Source organism: Myotis daubentonii, chromosome 1, assembly GCF_963259705.1.
Source record: "Myotis daubentonii chromosome 1, mMyoDau2.1, whole genome shotgun sequence".
Classification (NCBI taxonomy): domain Eukaryota; kingdom Metazoa; phylum Chordata; class Mammalia; order Chiroptera; family Vespertilionidae; genus Myotis; species Myotis daubentonii.
Genome location: NC_081840.1, coordinates 26,392,815 through 26,418,800, shown reverse-complemented (window position 1 = coordinate 26,418,800; position 25,986 = coordinate 26,392,815). Strand labels below are relative to the sequence as shown.

General features: G+C 41.8%; 1 protein-coding gene across 4 annotated transcripts in view; it reads right to left on the bottom strand.

The window, feature by feature from the left end:
* The window catches only part of DCAF5 (DDB1 and CUL4 associated factor 5), a 107,852-nt gene that overhangs the window by 74,862 nt on the left and 7,004 nt on the right, over positions 1-25,986 (bottom strand). For 2 of the 4 annotated variants that reach the window (XM_059692303.1, XM_059692284.1), the window contains exons 2-3: positions 3,873-4,016; positions 577-613 (exon numbers count right to left, since the gene is read on the bottom strand). In XM_059692303.1, coding sequence (XP_059548286.1) covers positions 577-613; positions 3,873-3,984 — 149 coding nt within the window. In that variant the 5' untranslated portion in view covers positions 3,985-4,016. Of the gene's footprint in view, positions 1-576; positions 614-3,872; positions 4,017-19,731; positions 19,798-25,986 lie in introns of those variants that run through there. The other 2 variants (XM_059692312.1, XM_059692294.1) reach the window with 2 other exon arrangements.

The following is a 25,986-nucleotide window of genomic DNA, read 5'->3' as shown; positions in this document are numbered from 1 at the left end:
GTTACTGTAAGGATTAAATTAGTTATTTTAAAAAATATTTTTTTTATTGATTTCAGGGAGGAAAGGAGAGAGAAAGAGAGAGAGAAACATCAATGATGAGAGAGAATCATTGATCAGCTCCTCCTGCTTGCCCCCTACTGGGGATCAAGCCCACAACCCAGGCATTTGCCCTTGACCGGAATCAAACCTGGGACCTTTCAGTCCACAGACTGACGCTCTATCCACTGAGTCAAACCAGCTAGGGCAGGATTAAATTTATTAATACATACAAAACACTCATAAATATTAGCTATTATTATTATTACTATAAATTATTGTTTCCTTCCCTTCCAACTATCCTTTTAAGTTTTCTTCTGAAAGCTGTATTTCATACCAACTTTGCAAATCTTTTTCTCTTTTTAATCAATCATTTATTTCAAAACTATTACAAGAATCTTCTTCAAAAAAAGGACAGCTGATGTTATGTTTGTTTGTTTTTTCTCAAAAAACAAAACCTACTGTGGTGTAAAGAAATATTTGCCTCTCTTCATATGAAAAACAGAATCAATCACCTTCTCATATCAACAATTTATTTACCTTTCAACATCATGGAGGATAACTTGCTCATCATTTCCTGTAAGGGGAAAAAAGCCGACATTTGATCATTCCCACAAAGTGATCCCTATCCATATTACAATTTAGTATTTTAAGATTTTCAGTGAAAATTAAATGTGAACAAAGTTAATGTTAGTATAAATTAGAAGTGTTAATTAGAAAAATACCTATAAAAATAATTTAAGAATAGGACATTCTTTAGAGACTTTCAAAAGTCATAATAGCAACTAACTGTAAGTTTCCAAAATGTTTTATCCAGTGGACAATGTAAAAAAAAAAAAAAAAAAAAAAAAAAAAGCTGTGGCTATTAAGGAAAAAAGTAAATGATCAAGGGCAAATCAATTCCAGCTAGCTTTTTAAAGTTTATTTTTTTAAGCAAACACTCACTAACTGTGAGATCTTGAATAATATTTGTGACTTTTCGATGCCTCTGTTTTTTATCTGCAAAATGTATAATAATTGTACCTACTTCATAGGTTTATTGTGAGGATAAGAGCACATTTGTAAAAGTATTCAGAATCTCCAACAGATGTTTGCTACTATTCACATCCTCATCTATAGCATTAAAATTTGATGACTATATGATTCTAAATAATGAAAAAGTTTTTATCCACAACTTTTGTCTCTTGCATTTTTTATACCATCAAGAAATCTAAAAACACTACATTCATGATTATGTGTAATGCTACCTTCAAAAAGATTATATAGCAAAAAATTAATAACCTAAATATGAAAAGACAGAAAGTAAAAAACTTCCCATTTTGTGCTGAAAGCACAACCAAAAGTAAAATTAGCAGTGACCCTGACCATCTTAAATCCCTGGCTATAAACTCTCTTGTGGGTGCATATCAAGTGAATCAAACCCATACTAATTAATGCCTTTTAGGTAACAGGCACAGCCAAGGTGCTGGGGATATAAGAATTCTGCCCAGTCCTTGAGGAACTCACAGTCCAACTGCACAAATAATTAACAGTGTACAAGACAGGATATCTTGTATCAATATGCTTCAAATGGTGACACCGATAAAGAAGCAATTATTTCCTTCATGAGCAGGGTGAAAGTACATGGCAGAAGGGAATGTTTTTATGGGGAAGGAGACATTTGAACAGAAACTCAAATTATTCAAAACTCTTCCTAATGGGAGACTTAGGGAAACTAGTGGGAACTGGACAAATAATCATGACCCATGGAGGAATAGCATGAGCAAAAGACACAAGGGCACCTAAGATAGCAAATGGTTTAGTGCAGTGGTTGGCAAACTCATTAGTCAACAGAGCCAAATATCAACAGTACAACGACTGAAATTTCTTTTGAGAGACAAATTTTTTCAACTTATAAACTATATAGGTAGGTACATTGTTATTAACTTAATTAGGGTACTCCTAAGCTGGCCTTTGCTAAAAACGTCCTCAATCTGATTGAGGTGCATTCGCTGAGGTCGACCCTTTCCAACTCTCCCATCCACACTCGTCTTGTATACTTGTTTCGTCTATCTCCTTTCCGAAAACCAACTTCTGCGCATGGCCACGAAGTTTCAATCGCACTGTACGTGTGCGCCCTCACGTGGTATTTTGTGGAAGAGCCACACTGAAGGGGCCAAAGAGCCGCATGTGGCTCGCGAGCTGCGGTTTGCCAACCACTGGTTTAGTGGACTAGAGTACAAGATGCAAGGGGGAAATTAGGCCAGAGAGGGAAACTAGGGTTTAGACATTATGCTATGAACACTATAGAGTCAAAGAGATTCACATAGTTAAACCTTTATTGTTAAACTCATAGACATAGGTAGCAGTATGATGACTACCAAAGGGAAAGAAGGGTGGGGGACGTAGAAGGTATAGGAGGGGATAAATGGTGATGAAGAAGACTTGACTTGGGGTAGTGAACACACAATACAATATACAGGTGATGTATATTGTACACCTGAAACCTATATAATTTTATTAACCAATGTCACCCCAATAAATTCAATTAAAAAAACCCTTTATTTTTGAAAGAAAATTTGTATCAGCAATGAAATAGAAGAAGGGTTAAAGATGGAAAGCAGAAATGACAGGACATTGCAATAGTCCAGGCCAAAGATGAGGACCTGAATCAGGGCAATGGGTATAGGAAGAGAACAGAAACTAAAGAATTGAGAGGCTTTCAAGTCTAGCCATTGACTAACTGAATGTGTAAATGAAAGAAAGGCATGTTTGAGAATGACTTCAAGGTTTCTATTAAGCTGAACTATGTGAAATTGTCATTTCTGTAAGTTGAAAACGCTTCAATGTCAAGTTATTTTTTTCCTTTTTAAAAATATATTTTTATTGATTTCAGAAAAGAAGGGAGAGGAAGGGAGAGAAACATCAATGATGAGAGAGAATCATCAATGGGCTGCCTCCTGGATACCCCTTATTGGGGATTGAACAACCTGGGCATGTGCCCTGACCGGGAATTGAACCATGACCTCCTGATTCATAGGTCAACACTCAACCACTGAACCAAACGGGCCAGGCAGCAGTTGCTTAAAGTTAAACCTAACAGCATAAATAATTGGGTGAACGGGGATAATAACTGAGAAAGGAAATCCAGGGAATCAGAGGAATACTTGTGCAGGAGAGGATAATAATCTTGGTTTTAGATTTGTGTTTAAATTGCTTCTGGAACACATAGGCAAGTCTGCAGTGCAGGAGAGAGGTCAGGGCTAGAAATGTGCTGGTCAAAAAGGAGTATGATTGATGGAAACCTTCACCCAGAGGCTGGCTTGTGCTCCAATGGTACCCTAGCACAATGTTTTTTTTCATGGGTCAGATGATTGACTTGAGCTGCAAACTTTAAAATCTTTAAAAGTGAAATAGAATTAAAAAAACAAACAAAACTAGCTTGCACCACACATAGTAAGATTAAGTTCTGTTTCAAATATGTGTGTGTGTGTTTCTGTGTAGCAGATTGCAATGTAAAAAGTTTTCTACCAAAAAAGAGAGAAATAGTGAGAGCAAAAGAACAGAAGGAAAGGAGAGAAGGCGGAAGGGAGGGAGAGAGGGAGGAAGGAAGAAAGGAAGGGAGGGAGGGAAGGAGGGAGGGAGGGAGGGAGGAGAGAAAAGAAGGAAGGTAGGGAGGGATGAATGGATTACTCTAGTACACATGTCTAAATTACTGTAATGCAGAGAAGACAAGCTATGGAAAACTAGGAATTCCACAGAACAATAAAGGAAAATAGGAGTAATTTTAGCATTCCTTTATGTAAATTATCGGCCCCAGTGAAACTTCCCAATGTGGAAAGCTCCTTTCTTCTCACCTCCAGAGAATACTTTGGTGTTCCCACTGTTGAAAGCCAGGCAGAAAATGTTAGAATGATGCTCTCCTTTAAGCTGTATGGGCTTGACTCTGGAGTGGATAGCTTGTTCCATGTGCCATAGCAGAACCCGGCGATCATCTCCTCCTTAACAGGGGAGTAAGAATTCAGGGTTAAAACAGCCACTATTTCAAGGCTGACACTTTGTTTTGCCAGCCTTGAATCCCATTCTTTCCAAAACTGCATCTCCTCAACCCTGAGAGATTCTGATGGGGCACATAAACCCAGGACTCTACCCCCTTAATCATCAATAGACATCGCCCCTAAGCCACTCACTTTTCCCCGGGAATTAAATCTTGAACAGACATACGGAAATGGAAAGATATAAGTACAGATACTGAAACCCTCAAATTCACCCTGTTCCTGACTTTCCAGAGAACATAAATATTTCTTCATTTGCCATTGAACAGTACTACCTAAAATCCTTCCACTAATATCTTTTTTTGAGGGGGAGGTGGAGGGGGTCTAACAGAACCTTACTTGGTTGCTAGTGCTTGCAACAAAATATTTGTAGCACCCTAGTTTTCAAAGCACTCTTTTTGATGTGATCTCATTGACTGTGGACACCATACAAATGACAACTAAGGAACTGCCTGTCACAGTAGCAGAACCTAGACCAGCCATGGGCAAACTACGGCCCGCGGGCCGGATCCAGCCGTTTGAAATGAATAAAACTAAAAAAGAAAAAGACCGTACCCTTTCATGTAATGATGTTTACTTTGAATTTATATTAGTTCACACAAACACTCCATCCATGCTTTTGTTCCGGCCCTCCGGTCCAGTTTAAGAACCCATTGTGGCCCTCGAGTCAAAAAGTTTGCCCACCCCTGACCTAGACAGAACCCAGGTCTCATGAAGCTCAGTCCAGCTCTTTCCTCTGCATAACTAATTCTCAACAGTCTGAATTAGATGAGCAATATTACACTGTGCGAGCCAGCTCCTAGAGAATAAGAATATATACACTGAGTGGCCAGATTATTATGACCACCTGGCGTTTGTAGGCAAATTAGCTATAATTTCGCACTGAGGTTGCTAGAGGGCCAGACCATTACAAATAGGAAAGCAGGTTGTTTACCAAGACAATAGAAGGGGTTTTTTTCTGAAGATATGGATAAACAACGCAATTTAACAGCCTTTGAACGTGGGATATATATATATGTAGTATAGTCTATATATTCTTTATATTTGCAGACACATTAAAAATGTCTGGAAGGATGAACTACAGATTGTTAACAATGGTGTTAACAGAGGTTACCACTTCAGAGAATAAGATTAAAAAAGAGGTAGCGGACAGATTAGAGGGTTTTTACTTTATATATTTGGCACTGACTTTTTATTACAAGCCTATATTATATTCCTAATAAAATTTTAGGTTACAATAGGAGCAAACACAGGCAGCAAACCATAGGAAGTTCTATACCTCTGCCTCCCCTCCTCCATTCAATACAACAGACACAAATTATAGCACATCCACTCCACGCGGAGGCGTACCACACAGCCAGTAAATCACTAGATCTTTTCCTTTTGTAAGGTGAATTTTTTTTTAACCCTCACTTGAGGAAATGTTTTCATTGATTTTAGAGAGGAAGGGAGGGAGAGATGGAGGGAGAAGAGGGAGTGAGGGAGCGGGAGAAGGAGAGGGAGAGAGAGAGTAACACTGACCAGTTGCCTCCCATGCAAAAAGCTTGCTTGCCCTATGCTCTCATATTAGGGATCGAGCTGCAACCCAGGCATATGCCCTGAAAGGGACTTGAACCCACAACCTCTTGATCCACGGGATAATGCCCAACCAGAGCCACACTGGCCAGGGCTAAAAGTGAATTTAAATTTTTTAAAATTTATTTCTTACTTCAGAGAACAGAGAGATCAGGGTGAATGGCAGGGGAAGGCTGCACTTAGAAGCCACTGACCTTGGTTAAGATGTGGGAATTCATTCCAGATGAAAATTCCTTCCTAATTCACTGTCTTCTGTTCTATTCTACTGCATTTGAAAATAATGTGCAGAGCCTTCCCATTTACTATTTTATTTAATTTCCTGAACAATTTTTGTTAGTGAATTGAGAAGTTGGTCACATCTTTTTTCCCTTTTGACCAAAAACGGAAACCTACAGAGGATAAAGTGACTTTGCTAAGACAAATATCTGTTCAACTCCCTACTTTTGGTTCTTTTGGGTATATAATATTGAGAAACTTTTATGTTTTAATTTATACTTTCCTGTACTACTTGACTTTTTGCCATGAACATATTTCCTTTAATACTAATTAAAATACACACTAGAAGATACATTGGTCAAATCATATTCATTCTTCCTCCCCTAAAAAAAAACTTTAGTTTCTTTGTTTCTTGAGTTCCTTCTTTCTTCCATTGTTGGTCAAAATCAAGTTCTGTCTCCTCCTTGAAAGTATTTCATTGTCTACCACAGTGGTTCCCAAACTTATTTGGCCTACCGCCCCCTTTCCAGAAAAAATATTACTCAGCGCCCCCTGGAAATTAATTTTTTTTAAATTTTAATAGCAATTAAACAGAAAGATATATGCCCCCAAATGCACCTGTGGCCATCACCGCCCCCCCTGGATCGCTGCAGCGCCCACCAGGGGGCGGTAGCGCCCACTTTGGGAATCACTGGTCTACCAGATGCTCCCTAAGTATAGTCCACAGTATTCTTTGTTTATAATTTACCCATTTCAAGTGTGAGTTCTTTGGCCTGGGGTAAGGTTATCTAAATTCTGTATCTCTTACAAGTTAAGATAATTAAAACAAAGGTTTCCGTTTTTGTTGTTTTATTTTAATGAAAAATGACACAAAGTAGTTTGTTTGTTGTTTGTTTTACCCTGTGGGGACTTTAGTTCTACATAGTTTCTTATTGTTTTCCCCAACACTGAGGCCACAGGTCAGAGACCTATTATTGCTTTTGCTACTATGTATCTTATACTAATTAGAGAACTATTCATTTGTGCCCAAGTCTCTGTCAAAAGTACAAAATTAACAGATAGAGACTTGTATATTTCTTCTTTTTACTCATGCTTCTAAACTAATCTCTCTGAGCCCGAGTTTCACCAAATATAAAATGAGGATCATAATAGCTCTACCCTCATAGGTTTATAGATTATAAAGCCAAACACCTGAGAGTTAAGTTGCCAAGGTCACACAGTAAGTGAAGTGCTTAAGCTAAGATTTAAAAGCGGGCAGTTAAGACTCCATACTTCCCCCTCTTAACCAGTACACTGGAGGGTCTGCCTTAAAGAACAACAACAAAAACCACCCTATAAGTGACAAAGCATATTCATCTGACAGACAAGTGCCTTGGTAGCAAACTCAAAAATGTGTAGGTGAGAATAAAACAAGGGACCACAGCAACAGAAACAGACTCCAATTTAACTGGAGTAATCAGAGGGTCCAGGGGTAGATAACCTTTATATTTAAAGAGTACTCGTTTCCAAAAAGTTTATGAGTTATAAGCAGAAACTATGCAGGCCCTCACACCATACTGTAACAAAAGAAATTATTTAACATTCTTATTTTACAGCCAGAAAAGCTGAGGAACAAAAGGAAAGAATTTGCTTTGGATTTTCTCCTCAGAGTCAGCCAAGCACAGGACAGAACTGAGAAAGCACTCTGAATCACATGCTCCAGCAGCACAACACCGTTTGAAGAGCAAAAAACCCCAAACATTTAAATGTCCACCAACAGAAGCCTGGTTACAATTATTGTTCAGTGAAATAAGCCAAACACAAAAGGACAAGCACTGTGTGATTCCATTTATATGAGGTACCTAGAGTAGTCAAATTCATAGTGACAAAGTAGAATGGGGGCCCGGCTGGTGTGGCTCGTTGGTTGAGCACCAACCTATGAACCAGGAGGTCACGGCTCAATTCCCAGTCAGGGCACATGCCCAGGTTGTCTCCTGTTCAACCTCCACTTGATCCCCAGTGGGGGACATGCAGGAGGCAGCTGATCAATGATTCTCTCTCATCATTCATGTTTCTATCTCTTTCTCCCTCTCTGAAGTATATATACACACATACATATATATTTATTTTTTTATTATTATATTTTAAGAATAATGGTGGATTCCTGGGTCTGGGGTGAGGGGCAATGTGGAGTTGTTTAATGGGTATAGAGTTTCAGTTTTATAAGATGAAAAAGTTCTGGAGACGGATAGTGGTAATGGTTGCACAATGTGAATTACTTAATGCCATTGAACAGTACACTTAAAAATAGCTAAAAGGGCCTCAGTTGGTTGGGCATCATCCCATGCACCAAAGATTGCCGGTTCAATTCCAGGTCAGGGCACATGCCTGCGTTGAGGGCTTGATCTCCAGTTAGGGGGCATGTAGGAGGCAGCTGATCGATGGGATAAATACAAGCTCTGAAATAAAAGTATCTGAATTCATATCCTGATTTCACCATGCACATGTCCTTGGGTGAGTTATTCCACTTCTCTAGCCTCAATGTTATGACTGTTAAATAAAGAAATATCAACTATCTTCCAGGCTTATTGTGCAAATTGAGATAATATATATCTACCTATATATATAAAAGCTTAATATGCAAATAGACCAAACAGTGGAACAACCAAACAACTGGTCCCTATGATGTGTGCTGACCACCAGGGGGCATGTGTGGAACATGATGGGCATCAGCTGCAATGGGATGGTGGAGCAGGTGAGCGGGAGCACCAGACCAAAGCGGGGCACTGGTCACGGTCATTGGGGCGAGCCTCTGGTAGTTACTGAAAATTCTTTGCTCCAGCACACTGCAGTCCTGTCGGGGGCTTGCACTCACTGCCAGCGCTGGAGCCACCATGCATGCACTGCTGGCCCCCCGAGCTCCCGCTCACACACGCTGCCAGCACCTGGCACCGGCCCCGATCACCTGGCGCCGTCAGCAGGTGCATCGACTGCCAGCCCTGATCGCCTCTCAGGGCTTCTCCACCTCCCTCTGCTCCTGAGGGGCGATCAGGGCCAGCAGCTGCCTCCGGCACCACTGCTGGAGCTGGCCCAAATCCCTCTGCACCATCAGCAGGTGCAAGCGGGGCTGTCGCTGTCAGCACATGGGACCGGCAGTGGCGGGAAGAGGGCTGCCAGCAGACAGGGGCCAGGGGCTGCAGTGGGAGGGGCCAGGTGGGGGCACAGAGGATGATGGGCCAAGATCTGCCCTTGTGTCCACTGCAGGCTCGCGGCCCACAGTTCCTTTCAAAGTGCACGAATTCATGCACTGGGCCCCTAGTCTATCTACATAAAGAGCCAGGATCCGTAACATCCACAATGACCAAAGGCTCAACTGAACACCTAGGCTGCGTGCACAACAGACTCTGGTGAGTAGGGACTTGTGGCAGTGGGGACGGAGCCGGGGGAGGCAGGGCCGGCACTCACACTGACTCACAACTGCACACATGCACAGACACACACAGCACCCACCAGCTCATAGTCTTTTCTCCCTTTCTTTCCCTCCCTCCCAGCTCGCTCTCGGAGCCTCTCTCAGAATGAGGCCCCAGGGTGGGCAGAGGGCAGAGCTGCCCCCACTGGCCTTGCCCCCTCCCAGCCGGAAAAGAGGAAGAGGGAGAGAGGGAGGCAGGGAGGCCTGGAGGGCTGCTGAGAAAAACAAAGAGAGACAGAGTCTGGGATGGAGAGATGGAAACAAAATAGCAATATTAAAATATTTCCTCTAATTAATTCCCTTTTAATGTGCACAAATTTTGTGGGTCGGGCCACTAGTATCCTAGCTAATAAAAGAGAAACATGGTAATTAGCTGTAACTCCGCTACCCTTCCCATTGGCTAATCAGAGAGATATGCAAATTAACTGCCAGCCAAGATGGCGGCCGGCAGCCAGGCAGCTTGAAGCGAACATGAGGCTTGCTTGCTTCAGTGACGGAGGACTCCAACGTTCCCCGCCTGCTTTGCCGGCCTCTAAGCTTGCAGTTTGAAACATTGTTACAAATATAGAAGCTAAACAAAACCCCAGAAACCTGCTTTCAGCCAGCCAGGATCTCAGAGCTGGAGTTGAAACAGTGTTTCGATTATAGAACCCAAACAAACCAGATACCTGCTTTCAGCAGCCGAGGCCTAAGAGCTGGAGCCAAGCCTCAGAGCTAAAGCTGGCCCAGAATAAAAAAAAGAAAAAAAGAAAAAAAGGAGCGGTTGGAAGCTTCAGTCACCTGCCATCCTGAAAACAGCCCTCAGCCCCTCACCCAGACTGGCCAGGCACCCCAGTGGGGACCCCCACCCTGAAGGGTGTGTGACCAGCTGCAAACAGCCATCATCCCCTCATCCAGGCTGGCCAGGCACCCCAGTGGGGACCCCCACCCTGATCCAGGACACCCTTCAGGGCAAACCAGCAGGCCCCCACCCGTGCACCAGGCCTCTATCCTATATAGTAAAAGGGTAATATGCCTCCCAGCACCGGGATCAGCGGAACCGCGAGGCCTCCCGGCACTGGGATCAGCGTGACAGGGGGCAGCGCCCAAACTCCCTGATCGCCCTGCGGCTCTGTGTGTGACAGGGGGCGGGGCCACAACCTCCCTATCTGCCCTGCTCTGTTCGTGACAGGGGAAGGCGCCCCAACCCCCTGATCAGCCCTGCTCTGTGCCTGATAGGGGGGAGCTCCCCAACCCCCTGATCGCCCTGCGGCTCTGTGACAGGGTGCGGTGCCTCAACCCCCTGATCAGTCCTGTTCTGTGTGTGACAGGGTGTGGCGCCCCAACCCCCCCCCACACATGGGCCCTGCTCTGTGTGTGACGGGGTAGAGCCATAAACTCCCCATCGTCCCTGCCCTGAGTGTGACAGTGGCGGCGCCCCAACACCCTGATCGGCCCTGCTCTGTGGGTGATAGAGGGCGGCGCCTCAACCCCCTGATCCGCCCTGCCCTGAGTGTGACAGGGGCGGTGCCCCAATTCCCCTGATGGGCCCTGCTCTGTGCGTGACAGGGGGCAGCGCCCCAACCCCGATCGGCCCTGCTCTGTGCATGACAGGGTACGGAGCCCCAACTCCCCTGATGGGCCCTGCTCTGTGCGTGACAGGGGGTGGCGCTGCAACCTCCCCATCGACCCTGCCTTGAGTGTGACGGGGCGGTACCCCAACCCCCCAAACGGCCCTACCCTGAGCGTGACTGAGGGTGGCATCGCAACCTCCCGATCCGCCCTGCTCTGCGCATGACACGGGGCGGCGCCCCAACTCCCCAATCAGCCCTGCTCTGAGCCCGACCAGGGGCTGCACCTAGGGATTGGGCCTGCCCTCTGCCACCCGGGAGCAGGCCTAAGCCAGCAGGTCGTTATCTCCCGAGGGGTCCCAGACTGCGAGAGGGCACAGGCTGGGCTGAGGGACGGCCCCCCCACCCCCAGTGCACAAATTTTTGTGCACCGGGCCTCTAGTCCTATCTAATAAAAGAGAAACATGGTAATTGGCGTACGACCGATACCCTTTTCATTGGCTAATCAGCGAGATATGCAAATTAACTGTCAGCCAAGATGGCGGCCGGCAGCCAGGCAGCTTGAAACTAACATGAGGCTTGGTTGCCTCAGTGACGGAGGAAACCAACGTTCCCCGCCTGCCGCTGCCTCTGAGCGGGCAGTTTAAGAAACATTGTAACAAATACGCCCAACTTCAGCCAGCAGATTCGCAACATTGTAAGCAAAGGCCAGAAACCTACTTTCAGCCGGAGGCCTAAGAGCTGGAGCCAAGCCTCAAGCTAAAGCTGGCCCAGAATTAAAAAAAAAAAAAAAGGAAAAAAGGAGCGGTTGGGAGCTTCAGTCACCCCCAGCCCGAAAACAGCCCTCAGCCCCTCACCCAGACTGGCCAGGCACCCCAGTGGGGACCCCCACCCTGATCCAGGACACCCTTCAGGGCAAACCAGCCGGCCCCACCCATGCACCAGGCCTCTACCCTATATAGTAAAAGGGTAATATGTCTCCCAGAACCGGGATCAGCGTGAGAGGGGGCAGCGCCCCAACCCCCTGTTCGCCCTGCGGCTCTGTGACAGGGGGCGGGGCCACAACCTCCCTATCGGCCCTGCTCTGTGCCTGATAGGGGGGAGCTCCCCCCCCCACGGGCCCTGCTCTGTGTGTGACAGGGTGCGGCGCCCCAACCCCCGCGCCCCCGGCCCTGCTCTGTGTGTGACGGGGTAGAGCCATAACCTCCCCATCAGCCCTGCCCTGAGTGTGAGAGTGGCGGCGCCCCAACCCCCTGATCCGCCCTGCTCTGTGGGTGATAGAGGGCAGCACCCCAACCCCCTGATGGGCCCTGCTCTGTGCGTGAAAGGGGGTTGCTCCACAACCTCCCCATCGACCCTGCCTTGAGTGTGACAGGGGACGGCGCCCCAACTCCTCAATCGGCCCTGCTCTGAGCCCGACCAGGGGCTGCACCTAGGGATTGGGCGTGCCCTCTGCCACCCGGGAGCAGGCCTAAGCCAGCAGGTCATTATCTCCCGAGGGGTCCCAGACTGCTAGAGGGCACAGGCCAGGCTGAGGGACCTCCCCTCCGCCCCGAGTGCACAAATTTTTGTGCACCGGGCCTCTAGTATCTATATAAAAGCCTAAGCTACCATTGAAACTGGCTGGCTGGCTGGTAGCTATGATGCGCACTGACCACCAGGGGGCAGATGCTCAACACAGGAGCAGAAACCACAGGCATGGAAACATGGAACAAACTGATGATTCTCAGAGGGAAGAGGGGAGGGGAGAGGGCGGGAAGAGATTAACCAAATATCTTATATGCACAGGCATGGAAACATGGAACAGACTGACGAATTCGTGCACCGGTAGGGTCCCTCGGCCTGGCCTGCAGGGATCAGGCTGAAACTGATTCTCTGACATCCCTGGAGGGGTCCCGGATTAGGAGAGGGCCTCTAGTATATTTATAAAAGCACTTAGCCAAGTATGTACATGTGAGGAATAGACACTCCTAAAAACATCCTAGTTTCTCTTTAAGTATCATCCATGACTTTGTCCTAATCTTTCATACTCTTGTTTTAGGTAGCATAAGAATATGAATAGTATGATGTATTTTATTTTTTAAAAAAATATATTTTATTGATTTTTTACAGAGAGGAAGGGAGAGGGATAGAGAGTTAGAAACATCAATGAGAGAGAAACATTGATCAGCTGCCTCCTGCACACCCCCTACTGGGGATGTGCCTGCAACCAAGGTACATTCCCTTGACCGGAATCGAACACGGGACCCTTGAGTCCACAGGCCGACGCTCTATCCACTGAGCCAAACCAGTTAGGGCTAGCATGATATATTTTAATAAAACAAAAATATACCAAATTTATACATGGAAGGACAGATCCAAAGTTATTAACAGAGGTTATCTCTTATGAGTAGCAATTTTCCTTAATACCCTTTATTTACATTAATCTTTATTGTTGAGATTATTACAGATGTCCCTCTTTTTTCCCCCTATAGCTCCCCTCCACCCGATTCCCACCCCACCCCAGGCCCTCACAACCTTATTGTCTGTGTTCATAGGTAATGCATACATGCATATAAGCTCTTTGTCTAATCTCTCCCCATACCCCCGACACCCGCTTCCCTGTGAGAATCATCAGTCTGTTCTATTTCCATGCCCGATTCTATTCAATTCACCAGTTTATTCTGTTCATCAGATTTTTTTATTCATTTGATTTTTAGATTCACTTGTTGATAAGTATTTGTTGACACTTTATTGTTCATAATTTTTTATCTTTACCTTTTTCTTCTTCTTTCTCTTCTTAAAGAATATCCTTCAGCATTTCATATAATACTGGTTTGGTGATGATGACTCCTTTAGCTTTTTCTTGTCTGTAAAGCTCTTTATCTGACCTTCAATTCTAAATTATCGCTTTGCTGGGTAGAGTATTCTTGGTTATAGGTTCTTGCTATTCATCACTTTGAATATTTCTTGCTACTCCCTTCTGGCCTGCATAGTTTCTGTTGAGAAATCAGCTGATAATCGTATGGACATTCCCTTGGAGGTAACTAACTATTTTTTTCTTGCTGCTTTTAAGATTCTCTCTTTGTCTTTTGCTCTTTGCATTTCAATTATGATGTGTCTTGGTATGGTCCTCTTTGGATTCCTCTTGTTTAGGGTTCTCTGAGCTTCCTGGACTTGTAAGTCTATTTCTTTCACCAGGTAGGGGAAGTTTTCTGTCATTATTTCTTCAAATAGGTTTTCAATATCTTGCTCTCTCTCTTCTTCTGGCACCCCCATAATTTGGTGGTATGCTTGAAGTTGTCCCAGAGACTCCTTACACTATCTTCATATTTTTGGATTCTTTTTTCTTTTTGCTCTTTTGGTTGGGTGTTTTTTGCTTCCTCATATTTCAAATCATTGACTTGATTCTTGGGATCCTCTAGTCTACTGTTGAATCCCTGCATATTATTTGCCAACTATTCTTTAATAAAAAATTTTAAAAACATGATTTTATTGATTTCGGAGAGGATAGGAGAGGAAGAAAGAGATAGAAATATCAATGATGAGAGAGAACCATTGATCGGCTGCCTCCTGCATGCCCCCCACTGGGGATCAAGCCTGCAACTTAGGCATGTGCCCTGACCGGGAATCAAATTGTGACCTCCTGGTTTATAGGTTGATGTTCAACCACTGAACCATACCACTCAGGCCTTCAAGCATTATTTTAAGAGAAGTCAACTAAAAAAAATTTTAAGTAACACCACAGACGATACCCCTCCTTTACATATGACAAAAGTAAAAAAGGTAGGGCTCAAACTTCTAAAATTTAGAAGCTATCAGGAGCCTTTATTATAACTACAGCTCCTTAAGGGAGGGCCTCTAAATTTAAGGCTGGGATTTGATAACACACCCAAATGCAAATAGGGTAACTGTGCACATAGGAGAGTGTGACTATAGGAAGAAAGTTGCAATCTAATCCGTTGTGATGTAATCAGCCTAAAGAAAGACTACAAAAATGGCCAAAACTAAGATAAAAAGTATTCAGACTCATTAACAATCAAGGTTATATGAGAACTGAAGCAATAACTATTTTTTAAATGATACAATTTTTCACATGCTGATTGAATTGGCAAAGATTAAATGATGCTCAGCAATAACCATGAACTGACACAAGTACAAATTAGTTTTTTCAACCACCTTGGAGGGCAAATATCATATGTATTTTATAAATATAAAAAGACATTCATATCCTTTGATCCAGAATCCCATTTTTAAGATTTTACTCTAAGGGGGGGAAAAAACAAATTTTCACAAAAACTTAGCTACAAAAATTGTGATGAAAGCAAAAAATAAATAGAGAACTGGTCAAATTCTGATATAGGCCCGGACAGGATACAATGCTGCCATAATATCATGCTTTAGAACAGTTGTTCTCAGAGTGTTCCATGAACTCCAGAAGAACTGCAAAGTTGAAACTATTTTCATAATAACACTAAAATGTTATTTGCCTTTTTCACTGTGTTGACATCGCATTGATGGTACAAAAGCAACGGTGGTTTGTAAAACTACTGGTGTCTCAGCGCTAATGAAGGCAGTACAGCAAACTGTGCTAGTCATCAGGGTATCCTTAACTGCCATATGCTGGCAGTAAAAAACAAATGTCAATTTTACTTAGGTCCTTGATGAAGCAGTAAAAATAATTTTATCACATTTCAACCAGAGTTCACCTCTTAATACTCTGTATGATGAAATGGGAACTGTACACATAAAGCACTTCCACTAAATAGTGAAGAAGAATGGTTATTTTGTGGAAAAACATGTGTATGATAGTTTGCATTGTGAGCTGACTCACATGGTTTCTTTTTTCATGAAATACCATTTTTACTTAAAACAACTGACAAACTATGGTTATTCAGACTTGAGTATTTGGCAAATATTTTCTCAAAAACGAACAAGATGAACCTGTCACTTTAAGGAAAACAACTGGTAGTATTTGTTAGCCAATGATAACATTCAGAAAACCTGTATTCACAACAGCAAGAGCTATCATCTCCTAATACTTAAAAACGTTTCTGATGAGATTGATGGTGATAGAAACAAATATAATTTCTTTTTGGAAGGAAGGAAGGAAGGAAGGAAGGAAGGAAGGAAGGAAGGAAGGAAGGCAGGCAAGCAATGTTTTTATTCATTTCAAAGAGAGGAAGGGGTTGGGAAAGAGAGAGAGAGAAACATCAATGATGAAAGAGAAACATCCATTGGCTGCCTCCTACACACCCCCTATTGGAGATTGAACCCGAAACCCAGGCATGTACCCTGACCGGGAATGAAACCATGACTTCTTGGTTCACGGGTCAACACTCAACCATTGAGCCACACTGATAAGGGATGATTTCTTAAAATATATAGTGAAACGTGTCAAGATTTGGAAAATGGGCATGACTCAGCCAACCAATATCTTCTAAATGACTAATGCATGAGGTTATAAAACAATACATAGGACTCTTCTAATCCTTTACCAACCCTATGAAGCAGGTATTGTTACCCTTTTTATCCAGGTGAAACTACAGAAAAGCTAAATAACCTGAAGATACAAAACAACAAGAGTGTGAGCTGGGATCTGAACTAGGTCGTCTGACTCCAGAGATTGCTCCTTACCAAGATACAACCCAGCCTCTCAAATATAACAGGGGCAAGGCAGCAAAGCTACCAGATAAAATGGCATACTGGAGAATACACAACCCTTTTTCTTTATTTTTTTTTGTTAATCCTCATCTGAGGGTATTTTTCCAATTGCTTTTCAGAGAGAGAGAGAATGGAAAGGAGGGAGGGAGTGGGAGAGAGAGAAACACTGATGTGAGAGACACACATCAATTGGTTGCCCCCCACACACACACCCCCAGCTAACCACTGAACAAGGCTGGCCAGGGCTACTCAACCCTTTTTAAAGGACAAACCACTACTCGTCTCCAGCCAGTTATTGCCATAGAGCAGGGGTGGGGAACCATTTTTCTGCCAAGGGCCATTTGGATATTTATAACATCATTTGCAGACCATACAAAACTATCAATTTAAAAATTAGCCTGCTAGGAAAAAGCCAATCAATGATTCTCTCTCATCATTGATGCTTCTATCTCTCTCTCCCTCTCCCTTCCTCTCTGAAATCAATAAAAATATACTAAAAAAAGTTAGCCTGCTATATTTGGTCAAACACTTAATTAACTCACCCTTAAAGGCTTGGCAGGGCCAGACCGAATGATTTCTGGGGCCTTACGTGGCCCGCAGTCCAATGGTTCCTCACCCCTGCCATAGAGGAATGCAGGCTCCAAGTTGCCTGATGTTCCAATTTTTCAAGAGAAACCAGAAACCTGAGGGGAAGGCTTTAAAGACAGACTAATAATTTTTAATGTAACAGATTATGAAAAGTCCTCTGATATGGTTTTAGATTATACATTGCCACATCGATGAGAGAGAAACATCGATCAGCTGCCTCCTGCACATCTCCCACTGGGGATGTGCCCACAACCCAGGTACATGCCCATGACTGGAATCGAACCCGGGACCCTTCAGTCCGCAGGCCGACGCTCCATCCACTGAGCCAAACCGGTTTCGGCAACAACTAATCTTTAAGAAATTTCCACTTGTTGAGTTTTGATTGAGTATCAAAGAAGAACATACACAATTATTTGATAAGGCATTCAAATACTCTTCCCCTTTTCTAACTACACATCTGTTTAAGGCTAAATTTTCTTCATATACACATCAGATAAACCAATATTTCACAACAGAGTAAACATAAATGTCTTCATAACATTTATTATATTAAAGAAATTTGAAAAAGTATAACAATGCTACTCTTTTCACTATATTTTATTTTAGAAGTTATTTAAAATGTTATTAATATAAAATTTATTATTGCTATGCTTTTAGTAAAAGCCACCTTTTAAAAAAAATAAAATAGATCTCTTTAAAAAAAAGGTTTTATTTCAGAGAGAGGGAGAGAGGGATAGAAACATCAATGATGAGAGAAAATCATTGATTGGCTGCCTCCTATATGTCCCCTCCCCTACTGGGGATCAAGCCAATAATCCAGGCATGTGCCCTGACTAGGAATCCAACCTCTTGGTGCATGGGAGGACATTCAATCAACTGAGCCACACTGGCCAGAACTATTACTGCTATTTTTCTTTTTTTTTTCTTTTTTTTTTGTTTGTATTACTGCTATTTTTAAATAAACTTTTAAACTTTCTCAGCTTTAAATTTTAATACAATAAAAATCAGTAAATATGACCCACATAAACAGAAATTCTTTGAGGTCTTAGATGATTTTTAAAAATGTAAACTGTTTCTAAGACCAAAGAGTCTGAGAAGTTTTCCTTTAGAACAACAGTTCTCAACCAGAGTGATTTTGCTAACCAGGGAGCATTTGGCAATGTCCCAAGAAATTTCTGGTTGTCACAACTAGGGAGATGCTCCTTGGCATATACTGATTAAAGGCCAGGGATGCTGCTAAACACCCTACGATGCACAGGACAGCCCTCATAACAAGGAATTATCCAGCCCAACATGTAAATACTGTTGAGGTTGGTTGAGAAACTGCTTTTCAAGAATATTCAATGACCCATGAAAATGTTAATATTATGTAAGAGGAAAGTTATATAGAACAGCAGATGGCTTAATTCCAATTTTTTATTTTTAAAATATGCACATATGCATACAAAAAGGCTAGAATATTTCCCATGTGTTAAAAATGGTCATCCTGAGTAGGTAGGACACTTCTTACTTCCTTTAAATATCTTTATTTTCCAAATTAATCAACACATGATAATTGATACATGATATTTTTAAAACTTATAAGTGGGAAGCCTACCTTATAAGTGCCATATTCTGATTACTTGTATGATTCAACAGGAATTTCTCAATGGTAAAGTATGGAATTAGTGACATGTCCAAAAACAAAAGCTCCTCAAATAGAGCAAGAAGAGCACACACATACACAACAACAACACAACAGATTCTCAGGCCTCAACAATAGTAAGAATTTGCAGAGAGGTTATTAAGGTAGTAGATGATGCATTGAAAGGTAGTCCGAAAAACAGAAGAAAGAAAGGTACTCCACACCACAGATTGCTGCTATGTCCAGTCCCTCTTCTTTTGCCATAGACAACTAACCTGGACAATATGCTCACCCCTAATTATATCACATATGCTCTTCATTCATTCTAAGCAGGTTCTGATTTTTCAGGTTTTTTTCAATAAGAACACTGCTTGTCTGACTTTTACAAAATTCCTTCCATAAAGAACATTAACAATGCCCTGGCTGGTGTAGCTCAGTTGGTTGAGTGTCATCCCATGTACCAAAAGGTCATTGGCTCGATTCCCAGTCAGGATACATGCCCTGGTTGTGGGATTGATCCCCAGTAGGAGGCAGCCGATCAATGTTTCTTTCTCACATCAATATTTCTCTCTTTCTCCTTCTTCCTTCCTCTTTCTCTCAAATCAGTAAAAACATATTTTAAAATAAATAAATAAAAACATTAACAAGCCCTGGCCATGTAGCTCAGTTGGTTAAAGCACCGTTCTAATACCCAAGATTGCAGGTTCAATCTCCAGGACTCATACAAGAAACAACCAATGAGTGTATAAATAAGTGGAACAACAAATTGGTATTTCTCTCTCTCCCAAATTAAAACAAAACAAAAACAACATAAGAATATAATAAGGCCTTCTTTTCTCTTCTTGGGCAATTCTAAAAAGATTGAACCAATGCAGGCCCCAATGCTTTCCTGGTCCTTCTAGGAAGGTATAAACAGAGATGTCAACTCTGAAACTAAATCAAGGCTGCTTGAAGTAGGTTCCCAAGCATGCAAATTTTGGTTGTTTCTTGCTAATATGTCTAAGGCAAAACACATACATCAGACATCTACGGCAGAAAGTGATTAAGATATCTGCACTAGACCATCAAACATTGTTACAGCACCTGTAAAACAAAACAAAACAAAACAAAACAAAAAATATTACAATCTCAAAGGCTCCAATTAGTCACTTGGCCTTAAGTAACACAAAAGATTCAACTGGAATTTAAATACAAGATTTGAATGGAAATTCAGAATGAGGGAAGTTATGTAACAAGATCCTGACAGGCATCTGGATTTGCAAAAAATCCCTCCTCCTGAGTAATGTTCTTGGAAGGAAACAGACTTTCCAAAGTAAGGAAGTATAGACAGGCTGAGAATTAAAATTGGAGACCCAGCCAGAGTGACAGTATGCCTCTACCCTGGAAAATCTCTCCTTACTCATCTGTAAAACAATGAAACACCACCCACTTAATCAAAGCAACCATGTTCAGGAACAATGAAACCTCATTATCAAATGTACTAGCAGAGTAAGCCACACTTTACTAGACCTCATAACTTTCCCTACTGAGGGACCAGGTCAGAAGACCCACATTTTAATCCTGATTGTACTACTTAACTAGTAGTGAGATGCTGGAAAAATCACTTTACCTCTTTGTTCCTTTGTGTCCTTTTATGTAAAATTAAAGGCTTCATCATTAGTCCGTTCCAGCAATAAAATTCTATGATTCAATAGAGACAGATCAGTAGCATAAGATCACAAAGTGAGAATGGGGAAATCAGGACTCCAGCCCAGATTTCTGTAACTTCTTTATTGATGACATTCCACAACATGAAAGACATTCCAGAGCCAACTGGCCATCTATCAGAAAAACTACAATTCCTGAAAACCCTTCTCAGGGCCAATCTATACTCCAAATGTGCTGGATAGATAACCCACAAAACTATGCCTTGGTTTTAATATCAATAGCATATCCACTTCTAGTTAAAAGCACCTCAGAAAAGAAATTCCACTTAGTGGAGAATCATTCCTCAAAACACCTTTCATCAAAATCAACTCTTTGAAAAACAGCCAACCACAGGAAGACTTAAAAAAAAAAAAAAAAAAAGATTGCACGGTGAACAGAAGAATTGTAAGAGGAGGTAGGTATACAGGGAAAAAGTGGTAACTTAAGTCTTTGGAGTTAACATTTCCTTTTCTTCTCTCTTTTTTCTTTTCAAATTCTAAGAAAAAGTTTATTTAGAAAGTTACAGAGGTAGCAGAAGTTGGCCAGCTGGGCTTCACAGACTTAGGAAACAAGTTACGTAAACAAAATAAGGGCCCTTGGAGTTTAGGAGAAAGGCAAAGGAATTGGGCCTTGGGGAAAAGAGGAGGGAGGAAAAGGCTCAGCATGCTCCCAAGGCGGAGTGTGTGCCTGGATTTAACATTTTCTTAGTAGTTTTACTCGCTTTCTAATAAGAAGATGAGGACAAATGCCGCCTCTCAGGCTCAATCCAGTACCTTAAAAATGGCAGCAATATAGGGAGAATGGAGGCTTGGAGGCTTTTCCACCAGAGGCATTCAATGGTGAATGGGAAAAGTTAAGAGACTAGCTAGGGCTTTGGTTTTACCAGAGTACCAGACAGCTGGGATATTATGAGTAAGTGGCCATATAACTTACTCATAATACCAAGGTTGAGTACCAAGGTTCCATCCCTGGTCAGGGCTCACAGAATTAACAAATCAATGTTTTTCTGTCTGTCTTCCTCCCTTTCTCTTTCTCTCTCTCTCTCCCTCTCTCCCTCTCTCTCTCTCTCTCAGAATTAACAAATCAATGTTTTTCTGTCTGTCTTCCTTTCTCTCGCTCTCTCTCTCTCTCTCTCAAATATCAAAACAAAACCACCTTATCATCCAAACTAGTACCTTTTCTAAAAAATTATTTATCTTTTAAGAATGAAAAGCGCACTAATTGTAGTGGGACAATTGCGATGGTCCCAAGTGAACCAAGATATATGGACCTTAATTATGAAGGATCCCAGCAGGCAGCAAGACAGGCAGGGGACCTATAGAGCAAGCTACCTTATCGAACATATAAAGTAATCTTATCTCACCTTATCAACCAGCAGGGGTCACAGCAAAGGCAAAAGGGAAGAAGGGTTATAGGTTCAAATCTGGGGCCTGGTCGAGCTGTGAGCAGGAGGCAACCAATCGATGTGTCTTTCTTAGGTCAATGTTTCTCTCTCTCCCCTCTCCCTTCCACTCTCCCTAAAAATCAATGGAAAAGATATCCTTACTCCTCCCATGAGGATTAAAATAAAAGGGGAGGTGGGATGGGAAACTGCCTTTCACCACCATCATCTCTGCAATTTGGATCTATTTTAAATCTGTCAATCTTCTCGAATGCCACTTTCTTGTTGATTCCTACATGTCTCAGCCCTGGAATATTACTTCCATAATAAAATTGGCCCCAATAGGAAAATGGCACTCAAAGCACATGGACATGATCTCCAATGTATATCAACTCTGTATCCTGAGAGGTACATGATAGAATCTCGGTATTCCACACTGCAAAGTGCAAAGAATGAGGAAGGTGGCAATAAAATATGAATATCAAGGCATGGGAAGAGTAGACAACTAAAGTGACAAAATACTACTATCATGCCTTTCCCTAAATCCCTTGACTTAGAAAAATTGTTGTGAGCCCAGCCAGTGTGGCCTAGTAGTTGAGTGTCGACCCATGCACCAACAGATCACCAGTTGATTCCCAGTGAGGGCACATGCCCAGGTTGAGGGCTCAATCCCCAATACGGGGCATACAGGAGGCAGACAATCGATGTTGATGTTTGTCTCATCAATGTTTCTACCTCTTTCCCCCTCTCCCTTCCTCTCTCCAAAATCAAAACATATTTTTTTTAAAAGAGCTGAACTTAAAGAGCAACCCTCCTTGTTCACCCATCAGTGAATAACCTTGGAAATGTATTTTTTTAAAAATATATTTTATTGATATTTTACAGAGAGGAAGGGAGAAAGAGAGGCATAGAGAGTTAGAACATCGACGAGAGAGAAACATCGATCAGCTGCCTCCTGCACACCTCCTACTGGGGATGTGCCCGCAACCAAAGTACATGCCCTTGACCTGGATGGAACCTGGGACCCTTCAGTCAGCAGGCCGACGCTCTATCCTCTGAGCCAAACCGATCAGGGCAATGCCTTCTTTTTCACAGAAACATAATGAAGGTGCTGATGCCAGAAGTAAATTTTACTTGCAAGAACACTATACTTCCAGTTCATTAAGGAGTAAACAGGCTTATCATCTGGTCTAGGAGCTATATCGCTCTTTATGATACTGTATCTGTGGAAAAGTGCTTCCAAATGACTTGCCAAGTGAGTGCACTCTCTGGGCAAACAATCCCATGTGACACTATTTAAACCTTCTTCTGAGAAGCACTCTATTCTGAACCACATTATTCATCTGTGCCTCAGGCAAAGATATTTCCTCCCCATGTATAATTATGAGGAAAGATACATATTTCTGTTGATTGACATTCAGCCAAATGTACTCAAATCAGCATGCTTTCAGCAGATATCAAACTCAAACTACCGGCTCAGTAAATACATATATATTTGTTTGTACTTTTAGTTGGGCTAATGTAGAACCACCACCAACTTGGTAACCAGAGTCTTACTTACTCTTAATTAGTCTAAAGTAGGTGAGGTTAACCCAGTGTGAAATTAGTCACATGGTTTATGTACACAAGTGTGGATATACATAAAATATAAAAAGGAGACTTTAGATGACTGCCAAGACCAATCCCAGGTGAAGTGATTTCTAGCACCAAGAGAAACCTGCTTGAGGGGTGAGTATAGTAGCTGTGACCAGAACAGTGCTTACTGGCTCCAAGGTCACTGATCTACTCCCTCATGAAGGGATTTTTAAAAAGCAGCTAGTAAAGTATCAGAGTTACAGCACCAAGAGATGAGAATGCAAGGGGGGGGGGAATCAATCCTTTTAAAATGTACATAACATTCTACAAATTTCAGAGCAGATAGCAGCATGTCTTGGAGCTCATGCAGACCCAGGCTGGAAATCCAGTTCCACCACGAATTACAGACATTTTCAAAGTTACTTAACTTCTCTAAGCCTCAGTTTCCTCAGATGTAAAATAAAAAAAATAGGACTGCTCAGCTGGTGTGGCTCAGTGGTTAAGCATCAACCTATGAACCAGGAGATCATGGTTCGATTCCCAGTCAGGGCACACGCTCAGGTTGTGGGCTCAATCTCCAGTAGGGAGCAGGCAGGAGGCAGCCAACCAATGATTCTTTCTCATCACTGTTGTTTCTATCTCTCCCTCTCTCTTCCTCTTTGAAATCAATTTTTAAAAAAAATTTTTTATCTCAAAAAAGAAAAGAAAAATAGTACTATCTCTACCTTAGGAAAGATTCTATTAAGTATTTAGATGTACTCATGTATGTAAATATGCCTGACATATGAAACGCCCCCAAATAATATTTGATAAATAACATGATCAAATATTAGCTATTTTTATTGGTAAACATTTATTTTATAAACAGTAATGTCTCAACTGATAGACACTGGGGAGCACTGTAGATTTTTGAGGGGTCAGCAGGGGATGTGAGAAAATGAGAGTTAAGTTTTAGGAAGCTTTTGTTATGTTGGCAGTGGTGCCTAGTAAGTATTAAAGCTGAAAAGAACAAAAATTTGGGAAGCACCTATTGGAACGAAATTTTCTACAAAGACCAAGGTAATAAAAATATTTTTTTATCCCTAGAATTATATTTCATTTCATTTTAACCAGAAACAATGTATTGTAGTATCTATTTTTTCCACTAATGCTCTACCTGTTCTCTGTATTATAGAACCCTCAGCAGTCCTTTATTAAGGTCCTTCCTTGATTCTTCAGCACTTAGCTATGACAATTAATGCAGATAATACTGGCTATTTTTAAAGTGGCAAATAAGACATATAAAGTGGTTTAACAGAGGGCCTGATACACATTACATGCTAAATAAATGTTAAAAAAAAATAAGTCTTATAGTTATTACGATTAAAGAGGCACACATAATAAGTTCACATCAAATAGTTTTAATGAATAAATAAACAGAAGATACTTGTGTGGACCAAGTTAAATGTACAGCAAAACACAGAAATACAATTTATCATCTAAGAGGAGCAACTAGAATTATACATGTGCTCAGAAATTGCTAGCATTCAACTTTTTTTTTTTTTAGTTTAATTTTATTATTTTTAAAATATATTTTTCTTGATTTCAGAGAGGGAGAGAGAGATAGAACCATCAATGATGAGAGAGAATCATTGAACGGTTGCCTCCTGCACACCCCACACTGGGGATGGAGACCACAACCCGGGCATGTGCCCTTGACTGGAATTGAACCCAGGACCCTTCAGTCCACACATTCTGCATGTGATGGCACATCTCTGCATGTTTGACAGGCCCCTATGCACACGTGCAGTCTGTATTGGCGTGTGCAGATGCCTCCAGGGGCATACTGATGCGTTTCTCTACATGCATGATGGCATGTGGTGGGTATGTTGGGATGGTATTAGTAGGTACGGCATATGTGGTGTGAGAAACAAGGCTGAGCCCTCTTAGACTCGATGCCCAGGGGACAAGTGGCACCTCCAGCCCTCAACACTCAATCCACTGAGCCAAACTGACGAGGGCGCATTCAACTTTTAATTCTTTAAAAAAGATCCAGGAAAAACTGGTCTGCCCTATAAGAAAAAAAAAAGGCGGGGGGAGAGGAAGAAACATATAAAAAGGCAACTTAGAAACAGCCCCTTCCTGGGAGCAATGAGCCCTACTGAGAAGGTCCTGACTGCCAAAGACTAACTAACTGGGCAGCTCTGGATAAGTCATTTTTCTATTGCTCCACTCTTCTTCTATAAAATGAAGATCATTCCATCCCTGATTCAATGAGGAAGAAAGAAGATATAAAAAAGGTTACCTAATATAATATTTCCCAAGCTTCAATCTCGATCATCTTTGGAATTTTGCTTTATCTGAATAACAAATCACCATTATTTTTCTTTAAATTGATTTTTAAAAATTTAATCATACCTTAAGCAATAAATTCATTGAAAATATGTTATACATGCTAACTTTTCTAATAGGTATAAAAATGTACTAACCATTAAAATTTAAATATTAATTCAGTATCACCTAAAAATCTGCTTACATACCCAAACTTTGGCAAATAATAACCTAATCCTTATAATTTAAAATAAAAATTTTTTATAGGACAGAATTAAGTAGATTAAGAAATATAACTTCATATTCTCACAATAACCTAA